The sequence below is a fragment of the Xenopus laevis genome, chromosome 2S, assembly GCF_017654675.1.
Source record: "Xenopus laevis strain J_2021 chromosome 2S, Xenopus_laevis_v10.1, whole genome shotgun sequence".
Classification (NCBI taxonomy): domain Eukaryota; kingdom Metazoa; phylum Chordata; class Amphibia; order Anura; family Pipidae; genus Xenopus; species Xenopus laevis.
The window spans coordinates 19176338-19191872 of NC_054374.1; the positions used below are offsets into that span (position 1 = coordinate 19176338).

The 15535-nt window shown below is 39.0% G+C and overlaps 1 protein-coding gene across 3 annotated transcripts in view; it reads right to left on the minus strand.

Annotated features, from left to right (window-relative positions):
* Positions 1-1294: 1294 nt before the first annotated feature.
* The window catches only part of scaf4.S (SR-related CTD associated factor 4 S homeolog), a 59495-nt gene continuing 45254 nt past the window's right edge, over positions 1295-15535 (minus strand). For all 3 annotated transcript variants that reach the window (XM_018248871.2, XM_018248869.2, XM_018248870.2), the window contains exon 20: positions 1295-3052. In XM_018248871.2, the coding sequence (XP_018104360.1) occupies positions 1602-3052 (1451 nt within the window). In that variant the 3' untranslated portion in view covers positions 1295-1601. The remainder of the gene's footprint in view (positions 3053-15535) is intronic.

The window sequence follows — 15535 nt, forward strand, 5'->3', positions numbered from 1 at the left end:
ACTTGAAACCGTTCTCCACCATTCGCCACCTAAAACAAGTCAATGGCAGAGGTCCGTTGAGCCATTTGAAGATGTTAAGGGCAGAGACAAACGCTCAGATTCAGGGAGATTAGTCGCCCGGCAAAAACCTCCTCTTCTTCGGGGCAACTAATTTCCCTGAACTGCCTCCCACCAGCTAGAATGTAAATCGATGCCAAGATGGCACTCAGATCGCTTTGTTTTCCAAAGTTTCCTCGTGAGGCAACTTCGGAAAACTAAGCACACCGATTGCCATCCCGCTGGCGATTTACATTCTTCGTCCCGAAGAAGAGGAGATTTGTCGATGGACAACTAATCTCCCCAAATCTGAGTGTCTGTCTCTGCCCTAATAGCCTTCCTGACATTCAAGTTTTTTTTTTCGGAGGAAAACTCGATTCGTATTTGGTTTTGAATTTTTCAGGTGGGGACTATTCGATCGAATGTTAGATGTTCAAGTTTCTTCATAAATAACCTCCCATTCGAGTTGTGAGTACATTCAAATTTATTGGAGTAAAAAAAAATTCGACCTTTGATAAATCTGCCCATTGGAATACAAATTAACACTGGTGGATCAATAAAGATTTTAAAGGGAGCAACAGACACCTATGTTCATAGAACAGGGTTTGGGCTTCCATATCCGTGTGCAGGTTCCCAGAAAGTTATCAGCAGAAGAAGCATGTCCACTGGAATCTGAATGGCCACCTGGCTTTCTAATAGACGTTTTCTGCTGGCAGTCAGTGCCCACAAACTGGCAACCACCAACCCTTCTGCACTGTCCAGTTAAAAACATTCATGGTTTTTGTTTTTCTAAACAATGACATGAAAGACACTTCTGCTTTTGACCACCTCTGGTTCTTCTAACCAACTGGAGTAGCATTAGATGTTAAATTCGTTTCTCCCTTTCAGTGAAACTATAAGAAGAACTTTGCATTCTACAAAAAATAAAAGGTGGAAAATACTTTAAAATGAATAGGCAGAACTTGTGTCCAATAAAAGCCGTGTTTTAACGGTGACATTTCTTCCCCTTTTCACTGCATATTGGACTAGAAATAAAAATAAATAAAAGAATATCGGTGAAACTAAAAGGGATATGGTCATTACCCCCTTTCATTATAAAACCATTTGTAAACCAAATGAGGGGAGGGGGCAACGTGTATTGTAAATTATAGACCTGACTATGTCTCATCATAAAAAAAAACAGTTGGCTACACAATTATTTTCACACCAGCCATCCTGTACTTTTATGCAGGAGTGGAAGGAGCTCACACAAAATTTGTTACGAAAATAGAGTTTATTAAAAACAGAAACCTATTTTCTGAGGACCTTAATGTTTTGTATTTTTCTTTTCCTCATTAAAAAAAACAACAAAAAACTAATTTTGACTTGTTAACACAAGTGTGCACTTAGAAGGTTACAGAAGACAAATAATCTTTGCAATCAGACGGAACCATTTCAAACAGAAGGAAACCCAGATAACCTGCAATTACCCAAAAATCAGTAACGGGGGAGGTTGAGGAGAAGCAAATATACAGCATAATTTACACTTCCCAAGCTGTCAGCACGGTAATGTTTCTTGGAACTATTTAAGGCTTTGCTGGATTTGATCCAGTGTCCTTTTCTGCTTCTTCAGATGATTTAGCTTTTTGAGGCTGTTCTTCAACTGGCTTTTTCCCTGCAGGTTCCTCTTTACCCTCTTTCCTTTCAGTAACTGTTTCTGCATTTCGCATTCTACTACTAAAAGGTTTATGGTTTTCATCAAGCTCTGCATCAGATTTTCTGTTCTCAAGGAAATCTCCCCTTCCTCTAGGGTGACTCCTGTCTCTCTCATGTCCCACTGACCATCTATTTCTTTCCTCAGAGTCTCTTTGTCTTTCACGGCTAGGACTTCCTCTACCCCAGTTGCTCCTCCCACGACTAGAAGGCCGCTCATGATCAGGGTCCTCAAAGCGCCTACCAAAGCGCTCTCGTTCATCTTCATTACGATTTCCAAATGAACGCCTTCCAAACCTTTCTGTTTCTCTACCAGGAGGAAAGCCTTGCCTTTCACCTCTGAATGGTCTACCATCCCGCTCTTCAGGTCCCCCATGACCTTCCGGTCCTCTCTGTCTAGGAAAGTGCCCTTGTGGTAGTAAAGGGCCCCTCATCCCATGAGGTGGCATACCAAAACCACCCTGCCCTGGAGGGGGGCCTCTGTTCATCATACGAGGGGGGACAGGCCTTTGAGACATTGGAAAGCGTTGCATGTTTGAAGATGGAATTCCAGGTGGCCTCTGTAGTGGTATTAAACCAGGTCGTGCACCTAAAAGACCAGTAGAAGGAGGGCCAGGATGTGGGCCAGAACTGGGTCCTTGTGGGGGGCCATGATGGGGTCCTTGAGGTGGGCCATGATGGGGTCCCTGCGGAGGGCCATGATGGGGTCCCTGGGGAGGTCCATGATGGGGCCCTTGTGGGGGGCCATGATGGGGCCCCTGATAAGGACCTTGTGGGGGTCCATGAAAAGGACCCTGTGGAGGCCCATGATAAGAACCATGTGGGGGGCCATGAAATGGACCTTCTGGTGGCCCATGATATGGGCCCTCTGGTGGCCCATGATAAGGCCCATCCTGTGGTCCATGATACGGGCCCTCTGGTGGCCCATGGAACTGGCTTTCTGGTGGCCCACGATGCGGACCTTCTGGGGGACCGTGATTAGAACCTTCTTGAGGACCATGATGTACACCCTCTGGTGGACCAGAACGAGGACCTTCTGGTGGGCCCAGATGTGGACCCTCTGGTGGGCTATGATGATGACTTTCAGGTGGGCCATGGTGGGAGATTTCTGATGGACCATGATGAGGACCTTCAGGTAGAGTGTAATGATGACTTTCTGGAGGGTTGTGATCTGTTACGTCTGGCAGGCCTTGGTGGGAACCTTCTGGGGGACCCTGATGGGCAGCTTCAGTTGTGCCTGAAAAAGGCCCTTGTGGCAGTCTCGGATGGGCTCCCTGTGCTTGTCCAGAACCAAGTCCTTGTTCTGAGCCCCCTTGTGGATCACCTGAAAGGAAGAAAAAATGGACAATATAAATATACTTACAATCTATATCTGTATTCTAGAACGCATAAAAAAAGCAAATTCCACAAATCAACAGTGACCATTAAGATATTTTGTGGTTTAAAGAATCAAAATCCCGGATACAAGTTTTATGCCTCTCATTTTTGATAACTGATCACAAACTTGGCTGGAGGCACCCCAATCTTATTTATTATGGGTGCAGTGTCACCTCAGAATAAACAAATACAAGGGGAGTGTAACAAACAGCAATAAGGAAGTTTAATGCTAGAGTAATGCAAGTCCTTCCATACAACTCTACAGGGCTTACTCATGCAAATATCACATGGGCAATGGTCCTTCAAGTACTCCTGGAAGAGCGATAGAATACAAATGAGGACTATGCCATAACTGCTGACATCTTGGGCTCATTAAGACTGGCTGCAAAGAAATACATCTATATTCCCAATTTCTCGAGACTCACATTTTATAGAGAGGATTCACTGTCATATAACCATAATGTGAAGTTTAAAAAGATTTATTTCAGTTTTTTCCGTATTTATCAGGGATGCACCGAATCCACTATTTTGGATTCAGCCGAACCCCCCAAACCTGAAAAAGACTGAATCCTGGTAGAATCCCGAACCGAATCATGGATTGGGTGCATCCCTAGTATTTATACCAATCATTAATGTGAAATGTTCCTGGAAAGAAAAGATATTATGTAAACTGCAATTATTTTATTTACTAAACCTAAAACAACAATATGCTAATCAGTCCCTAGCTTACCGTCCACAATGGACTTCATGCACCCAGAAACTTTTCCCTACGATCTCCCATTAATTTGTGTTTAAGAGAGAAACTATATTTCTTACTTTATTGGTTTTAGCTTTTAATACACTCCTTGAACCACTAATAAAAAGTAAGAATGCACCAAATTCACAATTTTATAATTTGGCCAAATACCGAATGCACCACAAAAGATTTGGCTGTAAATAGATTTTTGTATATTAAGAAGTGTATCTTTTAGAATTTTTTTCCTTTCTTTTTTCTGTACCCTTTTCTTCCCCAATAAATGTTTTTGATAGATACAAAACAAAGATTTGGCTGAATCCCAAACAAATCTGAAGCTTAATTTGAATATGCTAATTAGATACAACTGAAACTGAATAATTCAACAACAAAAAAGGCAACTTCTGGTCTAAAGATCCTTGATTATTAAAAAAAGTTGCTTGATAATTAGGGTCCGGATTTGGTTCAGCCTGGCACCGGCTTGGCCAAATCCTGCAAAAAAAACAAAACAAAAAACAAGCTTGGGTTTGGCAAAATTGTGAGCCAAATTCAGGATTTGTTGCATCCCCAATACAAAGTTGATCTATATAAATACTCTACTATTACAAATAATGCGATTTGTAAAATTATAATAGAAGGCTTACAAAAATGATTGTAAATTAAACTGGGAATAGAATGTTTAGTGAGTTGGCCAGGATTTGTCCAAATCCTGCAAAAAAACAGGCTTGGGTTTGGCAAAATTCGGAACCAAATTCATTATTCGTTAAATCCCCAATAAAAAGTTGATCTACATAAATATTTTACTATTACAAATAATGTGATTTGTAAAATTATAATAGAAGCCTTAAAAAATTATTCTAAATTAAACCGGGAACAGAATATTTAGCGATTCCTTTAGGCTAGAAATCAAGATGAATTTTTAAAAAAACATTTATTCGTTGATTCAATAAACATTTATCATTATAAGTCTTCAGGACTCGTTATCCCAAACCAGTCAAAACAACATCTGGCTTGGGATGTCGATCCCTACAGAAGACTTTGGGATCGGTCACATTATTACTGATCAAATCTACTTCCCTAGAGCTATGAACCCAATGTCCAGGAATATCGTCAATCCATGACAAATCAACCACTGCTCGAATGAAAAAGGCTGGAGTGTGTTTACATTTATTGTTGCAGTCTTGTGATCATCCATTCCCTTCTGGAAGAAAACACAATCCTTTCAGCAGTTCATTCGTGCTTTATGGCAAAATTCTGCTGCCACAAGTCCAGATGCAGCACCAGAAAATTATCTCCTTAAGGTGGCCATAGACGTAGAGATCCGCTTGTTTGGCTATGTTGGCAAACGAGCGGATCTCTCCCAGATATGCCCACATTGAAGTGGCAGATCCGATCGCAGGCAATAGGGCCCAACGATCAGATCATAATGCATCCGATACAGCTGGTCAGATCTATGCGGCCACGATCAGACGGGATTTTTTAAACTGCCCGACTTTCGGCCAGATATCGATCTGGAAAGCTCGTCGGATGGCCCCACACACGGGCCAATAAGCTGCTGACTTGGTCTGTTGGCAGCTTTTATCAGCCCACGTATGGGGGCCTTAAGACATAAGTCATTGGAATCATGAAATCCTGGACATTCGATTGCAAAGTGACTATATATTCTATGAACCAAGGAACCCATGTCATAACCTCATCTTTTATCCTGGTAACTCCTTTGATGTATTGTATTTTTGTATGCCGACTGCTACAAGCATTCTAAATGCAACTCCCCTGACTTATAATGAAGACTAAGCCCCTTGATATTCCTGTTGCAGGGCATTCCCCCAACTTCTGTCTGAAAAAGTGTAAGAGAGAATAAACCTTGTATATTGCAAGATTGGGCCAGAAATGATGAACCTTAATCAGGTCTCTAGGACTTCACTGGCTCATTAGAATACACAAGATGCATGAATATCCTGTAAATTATATCGATATAATACACAAAAGCCATGAATATCCAAGTAAATATCCTTATAAACTGCTCTTATTGATGTCATCAATTATAAACTGAGCTTAGTGATGTCGGCTGAACAAGGATACTTCAAAAAGTGCTCGGATTTGGCTGATCCCTGGACCAAATGCAGGAAACTGGTCAGCTGAACTGAATCAGAAGCCTTAAAGCCACACGACTTTACAGCTCTGGGCAACTGTGTGTTGCAAGTTTAAAAAAAATTTGATTTGATTTACTATTGAGCCAGCTCCAAAAATGAAAATGCAAGGTACAAACTGGCACATATAGGAGTGTTTATTATATATAATTTACATTTACCAACATTCTCAAAAGAAGATATAATTTGAATCTGTAATAATCCTACAGACATATGAACAAGGCCTTTGAGTGCTCATACTGCCCCCCATGACATTGTCCTGGGATCAAGTTGTGATAAAGGAAAAGTCCATTGTCTGGACCAGCTTGTGCTACATACGTGTATGCCAAGCACCATTACCAACTTTCTTTCAATTCTAGAGTTCCTCATACTTAACAAGCACCTCTTTGCTTTACAGCTGGGGTGCCCAAAAGGTAGATGGGATCTACCAGTAGACCTTTCGTTGGTGATCAGTAGATCTCAAGACACTGTCAACAAACAGCTTGTCTTAATCACCCTCCTGTTTTATTCTTTTGATTCAGATATTTATTCTGATAAGGTTACATAAATAGTTTTTTTTAATATAGTAGCTGTAATATAAACTGTATTTCCCTCAACCATGAGCTCTTCATAGCTTCCTGGAAGTTTAATCTCAAACAAGTCTCCTATTCAACCTCCTCCTGCTGCTCTGCCCCTTCTGGTTACTCTAAATCTATTCAATCCTCTCTTTTCTGTCCAAATTTTGTGCTTATCAATCCTCCAATGTAGCTCTGTCGTAATTTGCCACCCATAACAGGACATTCTTGGGAATGTGTTTTAATGTTGTACTGCAATCATCGACCCTTTTATTTGTCTCCTTTATACTCTTAGAAACTCACCTTTTCATTGTAGGGATCTCATTCCTGCTAGCCTTTACACCATGACCGGTGTGTGCCAATAACTTACCTGACACTGTCAGCAATAAGACTTCATTATTTCTCCAAAAAACATCCCCAAGTTAAAGGGGACCTGCCACCCAAAAAAATTCAGAATCCTATTTTATCACATTAGTCAAGCAAAATTAACTTTAATTACACAATATAAATTATTTGAATCTTGTTTCCTTCCATCTGGGAACTCATAATTATAACAAGCAGGCAGGAGCCATTTTGTGGACACTGTTATTAAGACAAGTCTTGTATCATCTCAGAATCTTGTTTATGCACCAGAATGGGGGACCTGATGTCCATCCCCAAGCTCTGGCTACACAATTAAATGGTGAAGAGAACGGGGGGAATGTGGGGAGAGCAGTGACATCTAGGAAGTGCTGAATGGAAAGTGAAAATAATGCCTAAGGCATAGAGGAGGGGCAGACAATATTTGATTGACAGCCGAGATTTAATAAATGAGTTTATAACAGCTATGAATGCTTTAAAAAAAATAAATAAAAAAATTGGATTTCATGTTCAATTTGAAAAGGACTTAATATATAGCTTTTTGTGTCTGGGTGACAGGTCCACTTTAAGTGCTTAAAGGAAGTTTATGCATCATCATCATCATTTATTTATATAGCGCCGAAGATATGCAGGGCTTTATATTCTAACCCAGAACATATTATGATGACAACTTAAAGTTGATATAAATGAGCCAAGCCGAGCTATTAAATGGCAGACAGGATTGAAAAAACCAAGGTCATCATTTGACACTACGGCTTCTTTAATGGCCCTGATATCGGCAAGTACGTTGTTGCAATTTTGGCCAAGTCAGGTGCACTGCAGCAAAATGAAAACAGATTTGGCCATGGAAATTTGGTCTGTGTAATTCTGAAATCAAGCTGCTGGGTAAGACATTCTTTTTAATGAAATATGTAATTACCCTTTAGAGTGCAGTTAAAACTTCTATTTGCATTCCAATGTCTCAATGGAACAGAGACAGCCTGAAGATATATTCTACTTCTACTTTGCAACGAGCATTGTTACTCAGAAAATGGTCTCATTTCACTCCCTAACTGGGGAGCTAACCATCTTCATATTCTCCGATAATGGGTTTATTTTGCAAGTCTTATAAAGGTGGCCATACACGAAGAGATCCACTTGTTTGTCAATGTCGCCAAATGAGCGGATCTCTCCCCAATATGCCCACCTTGTGGGCGATATCGGCCCTAGGGCCCAACGATCGTATCATAATGACGGGTAACGGGTGGTCGGATCGCTGGACCACAACGAACAGATGTGGCCAGGATCCAACGAGATTTTTTAGTCCTGTCCGTTATCTGACCGACTTTCGGCCAGATATCGATCGGGGAAGCCCCATACACGGGCCAAAAAGCTACTGACTCGGTCTGTCGGCAGCTTTTGTCAGCCTGTGTATGGCCACCTTTAAGTTTGCAATGACTACTCAGGGTAAAGAAGGGTACAAGGCCAGGGCTACACAGGGTTATTTATGGAAGATGTGTATGGAAGATACTCTATGTATAGAAGCTGCTTTACTGCTTCTATTGCAGATATAGAAGGCTTCTTTGGCTTTCGTTTCTACTGGTCACAAGAAACAAACCAACTCTCATTGTAGTTAAATGGTTAGTAGAACGTTTATAGACTGATGTTGAACCGGGTTCTGCGTATAATTATATACAATATCTAAATAATTGGGATGCACAAAATCCATACATTTTTAGAGAGTTCATTGTTGTAGTGTAGCATTTTTAATATATATATATATATAAAAATATATTTTCTATAAACTACCTACTACAATTAGCTTGTAAAATAATGCAGCCTTGATCTCCTTATCAACAAAAAAATAAAGCAAACTATAATCACAGAAGTAGGATCTGCTATGGGGCTCTGCACCCTTTGCACTTAAAGATATATTGTTACAGAGCTCATGTGAAATTACAGTAGATTCATCCAAAAATTAAACATGATCCTGATAATTTTCCTAAAACTGAATCATGGGAAACGGGTCACAAATTCTGGAAATTTTGCTTATCTAAGTATATTTGGATCCATTCTTATCTAGATAGTTTTACTTTAATGAAATGCCCCTTTGCAATCATATATTTGCCTTTAGTGATCAGATGAAGGAATACAGAATGAGGTCACCGCTATTCTGCTCTGTCTAGTGATGTCATTCATTAAATGACTATATGTGGGACAATGTTGTCTACATAATATCCAGGGCAGTTTTATGTACGTTTGTGCATTATATATATTCATAGGTTTATATAGTCAACATCTTAAATATTTTCTTTGACTCCATCCTGCCTATTTTTATCTCTAGCATCTCCACAAGCTATGACTTCTCTCAGTCCAGGTACTGCTATCACCACCCTCGTAGATGAACAATAGTGTTACACTCGTGTCTTTTACTGGTGGTACTTACAGTGAGCTGAACACAAACATTACCTGTTTCTTGGCCTCACTGGTGACAGCAACCAGAGACACCGACCCTATGGGACTTTCTTCTCTTCTATTCCACCATGGCTGCTATGTGAGCTCTTGATTATGGTCCTCTGCATCAAACACTTGATTTTATCACTTATGCTGGTTACATTGCTTTTGTATAGTATCACACATTTTAAATAAAAGGCTTTAAATATCATATAACTCCATCCACCCCAACTGGCCATGAACAGCTATTCTAGCCATGCGGAATGACCCAGAAGTACCCTTACTATAGGCAAAATTGAGATTGCCCAAAGATAGAGACCAGGGATCAGTCCAGCCTTGGACTTTCTCTGGTTATATTGGCAGAGAGTGTGTACCACAATCTCAGATGCGACCAACATTCTGCCTTCCCTGCCCCTGGAATTGGCAATTTTGGGGGCCTGCAATGACTCAATACAATTAGCACCAACTAGTTACTATATGGCAAGGTCTATTCCCCAGGTGTAGAACTCGGCTCTGGAAACAAGCCGACCCCCCAACTTACCAACAGTTGCTGGAATACATGAAATCCAACTTATCCCATAAGAAATACTCTACACCAAAAAAAAAGCTGGGAATCCTGCCTTATGTCTTAATTAGGGATGCACCAAATCCACTATTTTGGATTCGGCCGAACTCCCAAATCCTTCGCAAAAGATTCGGCTGATCACTGAACCAAATATGCAAATTAGGATTCGTTTCGGCCAAGCAGAAGGATACGGCCGAATCAGAATCCTGCTGAAAAAGGCAGAGTACCGAACCGAATCCTGGATTCGGAGCATCCCTAGTCTTAATACCATACCCGAACTGCCAAGACTCGCGAACACCACAACTAGGTCCCCCCCCCACCCATTGCGTACACAATTGAAACTACATGTCTGTATTTGGCACTTCACTTTATTGGCTGTACTATAATACTTTTGTACTTCTGCACCTACTTTGTTTACTATTTGCTTTGTGCTAACTATACTTTACTAAATTGCTGTATTATTGGCAGAGCAATGAGTTTTCTAAGCAACTGTATGTTATTAATAAAGGTTTTATTTTAAAAACATTTTTTAACTTCTTCCAGGGCATATCTACTGTTCAGGACCAATATCACCAAAAATCAAATTGCCGAAAGTTGTACTGGTATGGGACCTGTAATCCAGAATGCTCTGGACTTTCCAGATAATGGATCTTTCTGTAATTGGGATCTTCATACCTTAAGTCTTCTAGAAAATCATATAAACATTAAATAAACTCAATAGGTTGGTTTTGCTTCCAATAAGGACTAATATCTTATGCTGGTCATAGACGCAAAGATCCGTTTGTTTTGGCAACATCGCCAAATGAGCAGATCTTTCCCCCAATATGCCATTAACGAGCATGGCTATATTGGGGGTAATCAGAACGTTTGGCCGTACGGCCGAACGATCCGATTACGATGCACAATGGGATCCGGCGTCAAAAATCAAACCTGTCCGAACAACCAAACGACTGATCTCCGCCGGACCAAAGATGTCGGCACTCTCCACACACAATCCGAAAATTTATGAATCCTCGATTCGTACGATAGGATTTGTGCATCTATGGCCATCTTAAATTGGGATTAAGTACAAACTACGGTTATATTAAAGGAAATCATTTTGAAAATTTTGGATAAAATGGGAGTCTATGGGAGTCAGCCTTTCCATAATTCTGAGCTTTCTGTATAATGGGGTTCCAGATAATGGATTCCATACCTGTACACAAAATAATTTGACGGTCATGCATCAATTTTAGAAAACATGACATTTTAGTTAAATATTCTATGTCCACTTTACTTGGTGTTCTTGTCCAACACTGTGAGGATCATTTATGAACACTGAGCAAATTAGCACATTGGCTACACCTAAACATATTACACTTGTTTTACATTACACCCCCATCTGGATAATGGGTAACAGCACATTAGTCTTGTGGGAGGTGGTAAAATAGCTTGTGTCTTGCCGATCTGTGACACAGAGACAGTTTAAGAAAAACTATACCTCTTACACTTTATAAGCTTGGGTAGAGGAATAGAAAATTAATATTCCTTTATTCCATTACACAAATTTGTAGGAAAAATTAAAAAAGGAAGCATGTGTGTAACATATGATCTGATCTAGCCAGTATGCACAAACTATCAATATAACAACCACACAACTACCACTGTTTTCTTACACGACACTCATGAAAACTTTCAAATAAGCCTACACATACATAAGGATCTAGTAGAGTTTTTTTTTTTTTTTTATAGTTTAGGTAGTAGTGTTTAAACTCAAGACGAATCTCTAAATACGCAGCAACACACAATAAGCAACAATAAAGGTGGCCATAGAAGTAACAAAAAGATCTTTCCAAGAATGATTGTTCGTTTCAATACACACGTGTAGAGCTGAATCGTCAGATATACAGATCGATATACAGGTAGAAACAATAGAATTCTACCTGTATCTGACGATTCAGCACTAACAATGGCCGCCTTAACTTGGAGCACATTGCCTCAAGCGACTTCTCAAGCTGGTCATACACACACACACCTATAAAACTGTACAAAACAATGATGTAAAAGTATAATCTTTATAAAATACAGATATTAGTTTGTTTGGCCAATCAAGCAGGTCTGAAGATTTCACCTGCAGAGGCACCAGGTTGGCCAATGTTTGGTGCATCAACAGATAAAAAAAGTAGAGATGCAGAACCTTCTTTTCAGTTCCTGCTGTCCCCAATGAGAAGAACAATATAAATATGGCCAATAACATATATGATGCTCTTGTTTAGTCTCTATCCACTCAACAGGATACAATATGGAGCTGGCCCCTACTGGATGAGTTTTAGCAGCCCATAATGGAATGCAAGTAAAAATCTCAAGACAAGCATTTGAACAAATGCTTTCAGTCTTTTTTCATATGGGCAACAGAGAAACTTTTGGACCAAAATCAGTCCAATTGTACAGACACAGCGAGAATTAACAAAATAATTCATTATTCATTTAGTTTTAAGGGTTGAATTTGCATTAAAAAATACTTTCTAAAATACAATAAAAATAACAGTGGTTGACTGTATCTGAAAGCCTGACGATGTGAGGCACCAGGGAAAAAAATTAATAAATCATCTCTATACCGATTGTAAACAGGTATTAATTTCTTAAAACTTTGATGATAAAACTGGAATAAACAACAATATAGGTGAAAATATGTCTGTGAACACCTGCGTAAATTAAAGTTTGAGAAAAATTGAATCTCAAAATATAGTAGTAATACATAAATTCATAGGCAAACTTTTCCTTTAGGTCTGTGTCTAAGTGGCATGAGAAATCCAAGGGTTTTTTTTTTATTAAAATAATAAAAATTTGACCCAACTCCCAACCACGATCTGGCTTAATTTACTAACAATTGTAAAACGAAAATTGTTCCTGCAGGAAAAGTCAAAACAAAATCGTGTGATTTTTTTTGTATTGTCGCCTGAAAAACTTTATCTAACGTAAACCACAAATTTTTCGGATTATCGAACGGAGACCTGCGTCAAACACCTGAAACTTTAGAACATCATGAAGACAAAAAACATCTTCCAATTGTACAAGGGACATCTGCCATTGACTTTTACATGACTTAAACAGATTTTTACTTTCAGATTCAGATTTTTAGCAGCTTGATAATAAATTTTGAAAAAAATTAACCCCTCTTACAATTCAAGTTTTTCCTCTTTAAAAACTCGACCATAAAAAGTGAGGTTTACTAAATAGGCCCCTTATAGTGTGATCTGACTCAGATGTTGGACTAGCAGGATCAATGTGGAGCATGCTCACGCCCTGTACAGGTAAATGCAGAGACTATAATTACAAGAACAAAAAGAGAAAACTAAAGGAACATTTGCATTCTGCAAGTTACGACATGGCTACATAAGAAGAGAGATTATCGGAGAATCTCGGAGCTACAAACTCACACAATATAACCGTTTTAAAGCAATCTTCTTGAAATTGGCTTCTAAATCAAATAGATTCTGAATGGATATGTGCAACCAGTTAACAACAAAAATGGCTGGTTGTGTATTCTAAAAATTTGGCCAAACTCTCATTTACATGGCAAGAGAGCCAAGGCTCACAAATACTTAGGCTTTTTAGGTCACCCTGGGGGTCATTTATGAATACTGAGCAAATTTAAACCTGGGCAGTAACCCAGAAAGGCCGTCTCCCATAGACTCCATTTTATCCAAATTCTTAAAATTGATTTCCTGCTTCTGTAATAAAACAGTACCTTCTACTTGACCCAAACTAAGATATAATGAATCCCTATTGGAAGCAAAACCAGCTTATTGGGTTTATTTTATGTTTTCATGATGTTCTAGTAGGTTAAAGGCATGAAGATCAAAGTTATGGAAAGATCCGTTATGCAGAAAACCCCATGTTCCCGAAAATTCTGGAAAACAGTCCCATACCTGTATGTGTATGTATATATAGTGAATAAAGTACCCCCTATTGTAAAATATAAGGATATAATAAGTCACTGAGGAGTTCCATGACCATCTAAAACTACGAGGCCGAGTGCTTTTATACAGGTCATGGAACTCAAAGGTAAATTATAATATCCTCGTATTTTCCAACAAGAGGTACTTTATTTATTATAATACACAAGTTTTAGTGAGTCATGTGACATAAATGACATCACTAGTCACAGTTTGATATTTATGGCTTTTGTGTATTATATATATATATATTGAGCGAGTTGAGCAAAAGTGGGACTGTCCTGTGAAAAACGGGACAGTTGGGAGGTATGTGTATAGTCTTGATAATTTTAATGACCGCTAAATTTAGATGCAACAGCAGTTTATCGCAAACGAGCATGTGCAGTGACAGTAAGAAGATTTAAGATGTGGAGGTAAGGAACATTATTGTTATGAGAGGATTTTTTTTTTTTTTTTAAAACACAGTTGAACCTTAATTTTGCATTCTCCTGGGGACCAATAAAAATCAGCATAAAATCAAGTATTGCACCAGTGTAGGACCAGGGGGAAAAAAAGCCAATTTCGGGAATGTAAAATTGAGGTTCGACTGTATAAACATAACGCTGGCAGCTGTTTTTATGTTAATTGTATATTTTTGGTTTCACAAAAAATAACATGTAAGACATGTCAGAATAGTTTATACCATGCAATAGATTATAGTTAACCAACTAGAGGTGCAAGGGCTGCTTTCAAATGATATTCCACAGCTTGCCAAGGAAATAAAGCATTGAACTAAAAAATTGTCAGACAAGCTGGTTTAGCCTATAAGTCATTAGTCTACCCAACCCTATGTGTAGAAACCAGTTCATACATTTCAGGAGTGAATTCCACATATGATTTCAACGGTTTTCAAGCTATGTATACTGGACAAGTACTACCGAAAGAATGAAGGAGTTCATAGAGATAACGTATATAATGACCATATATAAAATCCTACACTACTACTTTGGAAACCTCACGCTATACAGTGTATGAATAATAAATCAAACCATGAAGCAACTAGCAAAATAAAATTCTTCCTGGTTACAGCGATGAAGCGAATTAGTCGAATAAAGGAATCCTTCCAGATTTTCATCCAATCGTCTGTCTGGTAGCAAAACTTCAAATACAGAATAGGAAGTCTCTCCTATTGCGTGTAACCATCAAGATGATCCATGAGCCTTTGTGTAAACGAGAATTCTGGATTTTTCATTGCGCCAACACATGGTGTATATACAAGAACACTCCGTGCTGGAATATCTTACCTTTTCATTTTACAAGGATTGGCTTGAGCTTTGGAATTATCTGCTAGGAAATATTGATTATACAGACCTCTCATGAGTGTGAAAGCTATATTATGTGTTGCAGCTCATTACTTATGAGATTAATAAAGAGCAAGACTAACGTGGCTGTTCGTCATACATATTTTAACTATATGGCCAGAAATATGTAGGCCCCCCCTCTAATCAACTGGAGTGCACACAGTGCATTCGATTTTTCTTTAGCTTTAAATTGGACCTGTCACCCAGACACAAAAAGCTGTATAATAAAAGTCCTTTTCAAATTAAACATGAATTCCAAATTTTGTTTTATTAATGCATTCATAGCTGTTGTAAACTCATTTAAAAATCTCAGCTGTCAATCAAATATTGCCTGCCCCTCCTCTGTGCCTTAGGCAT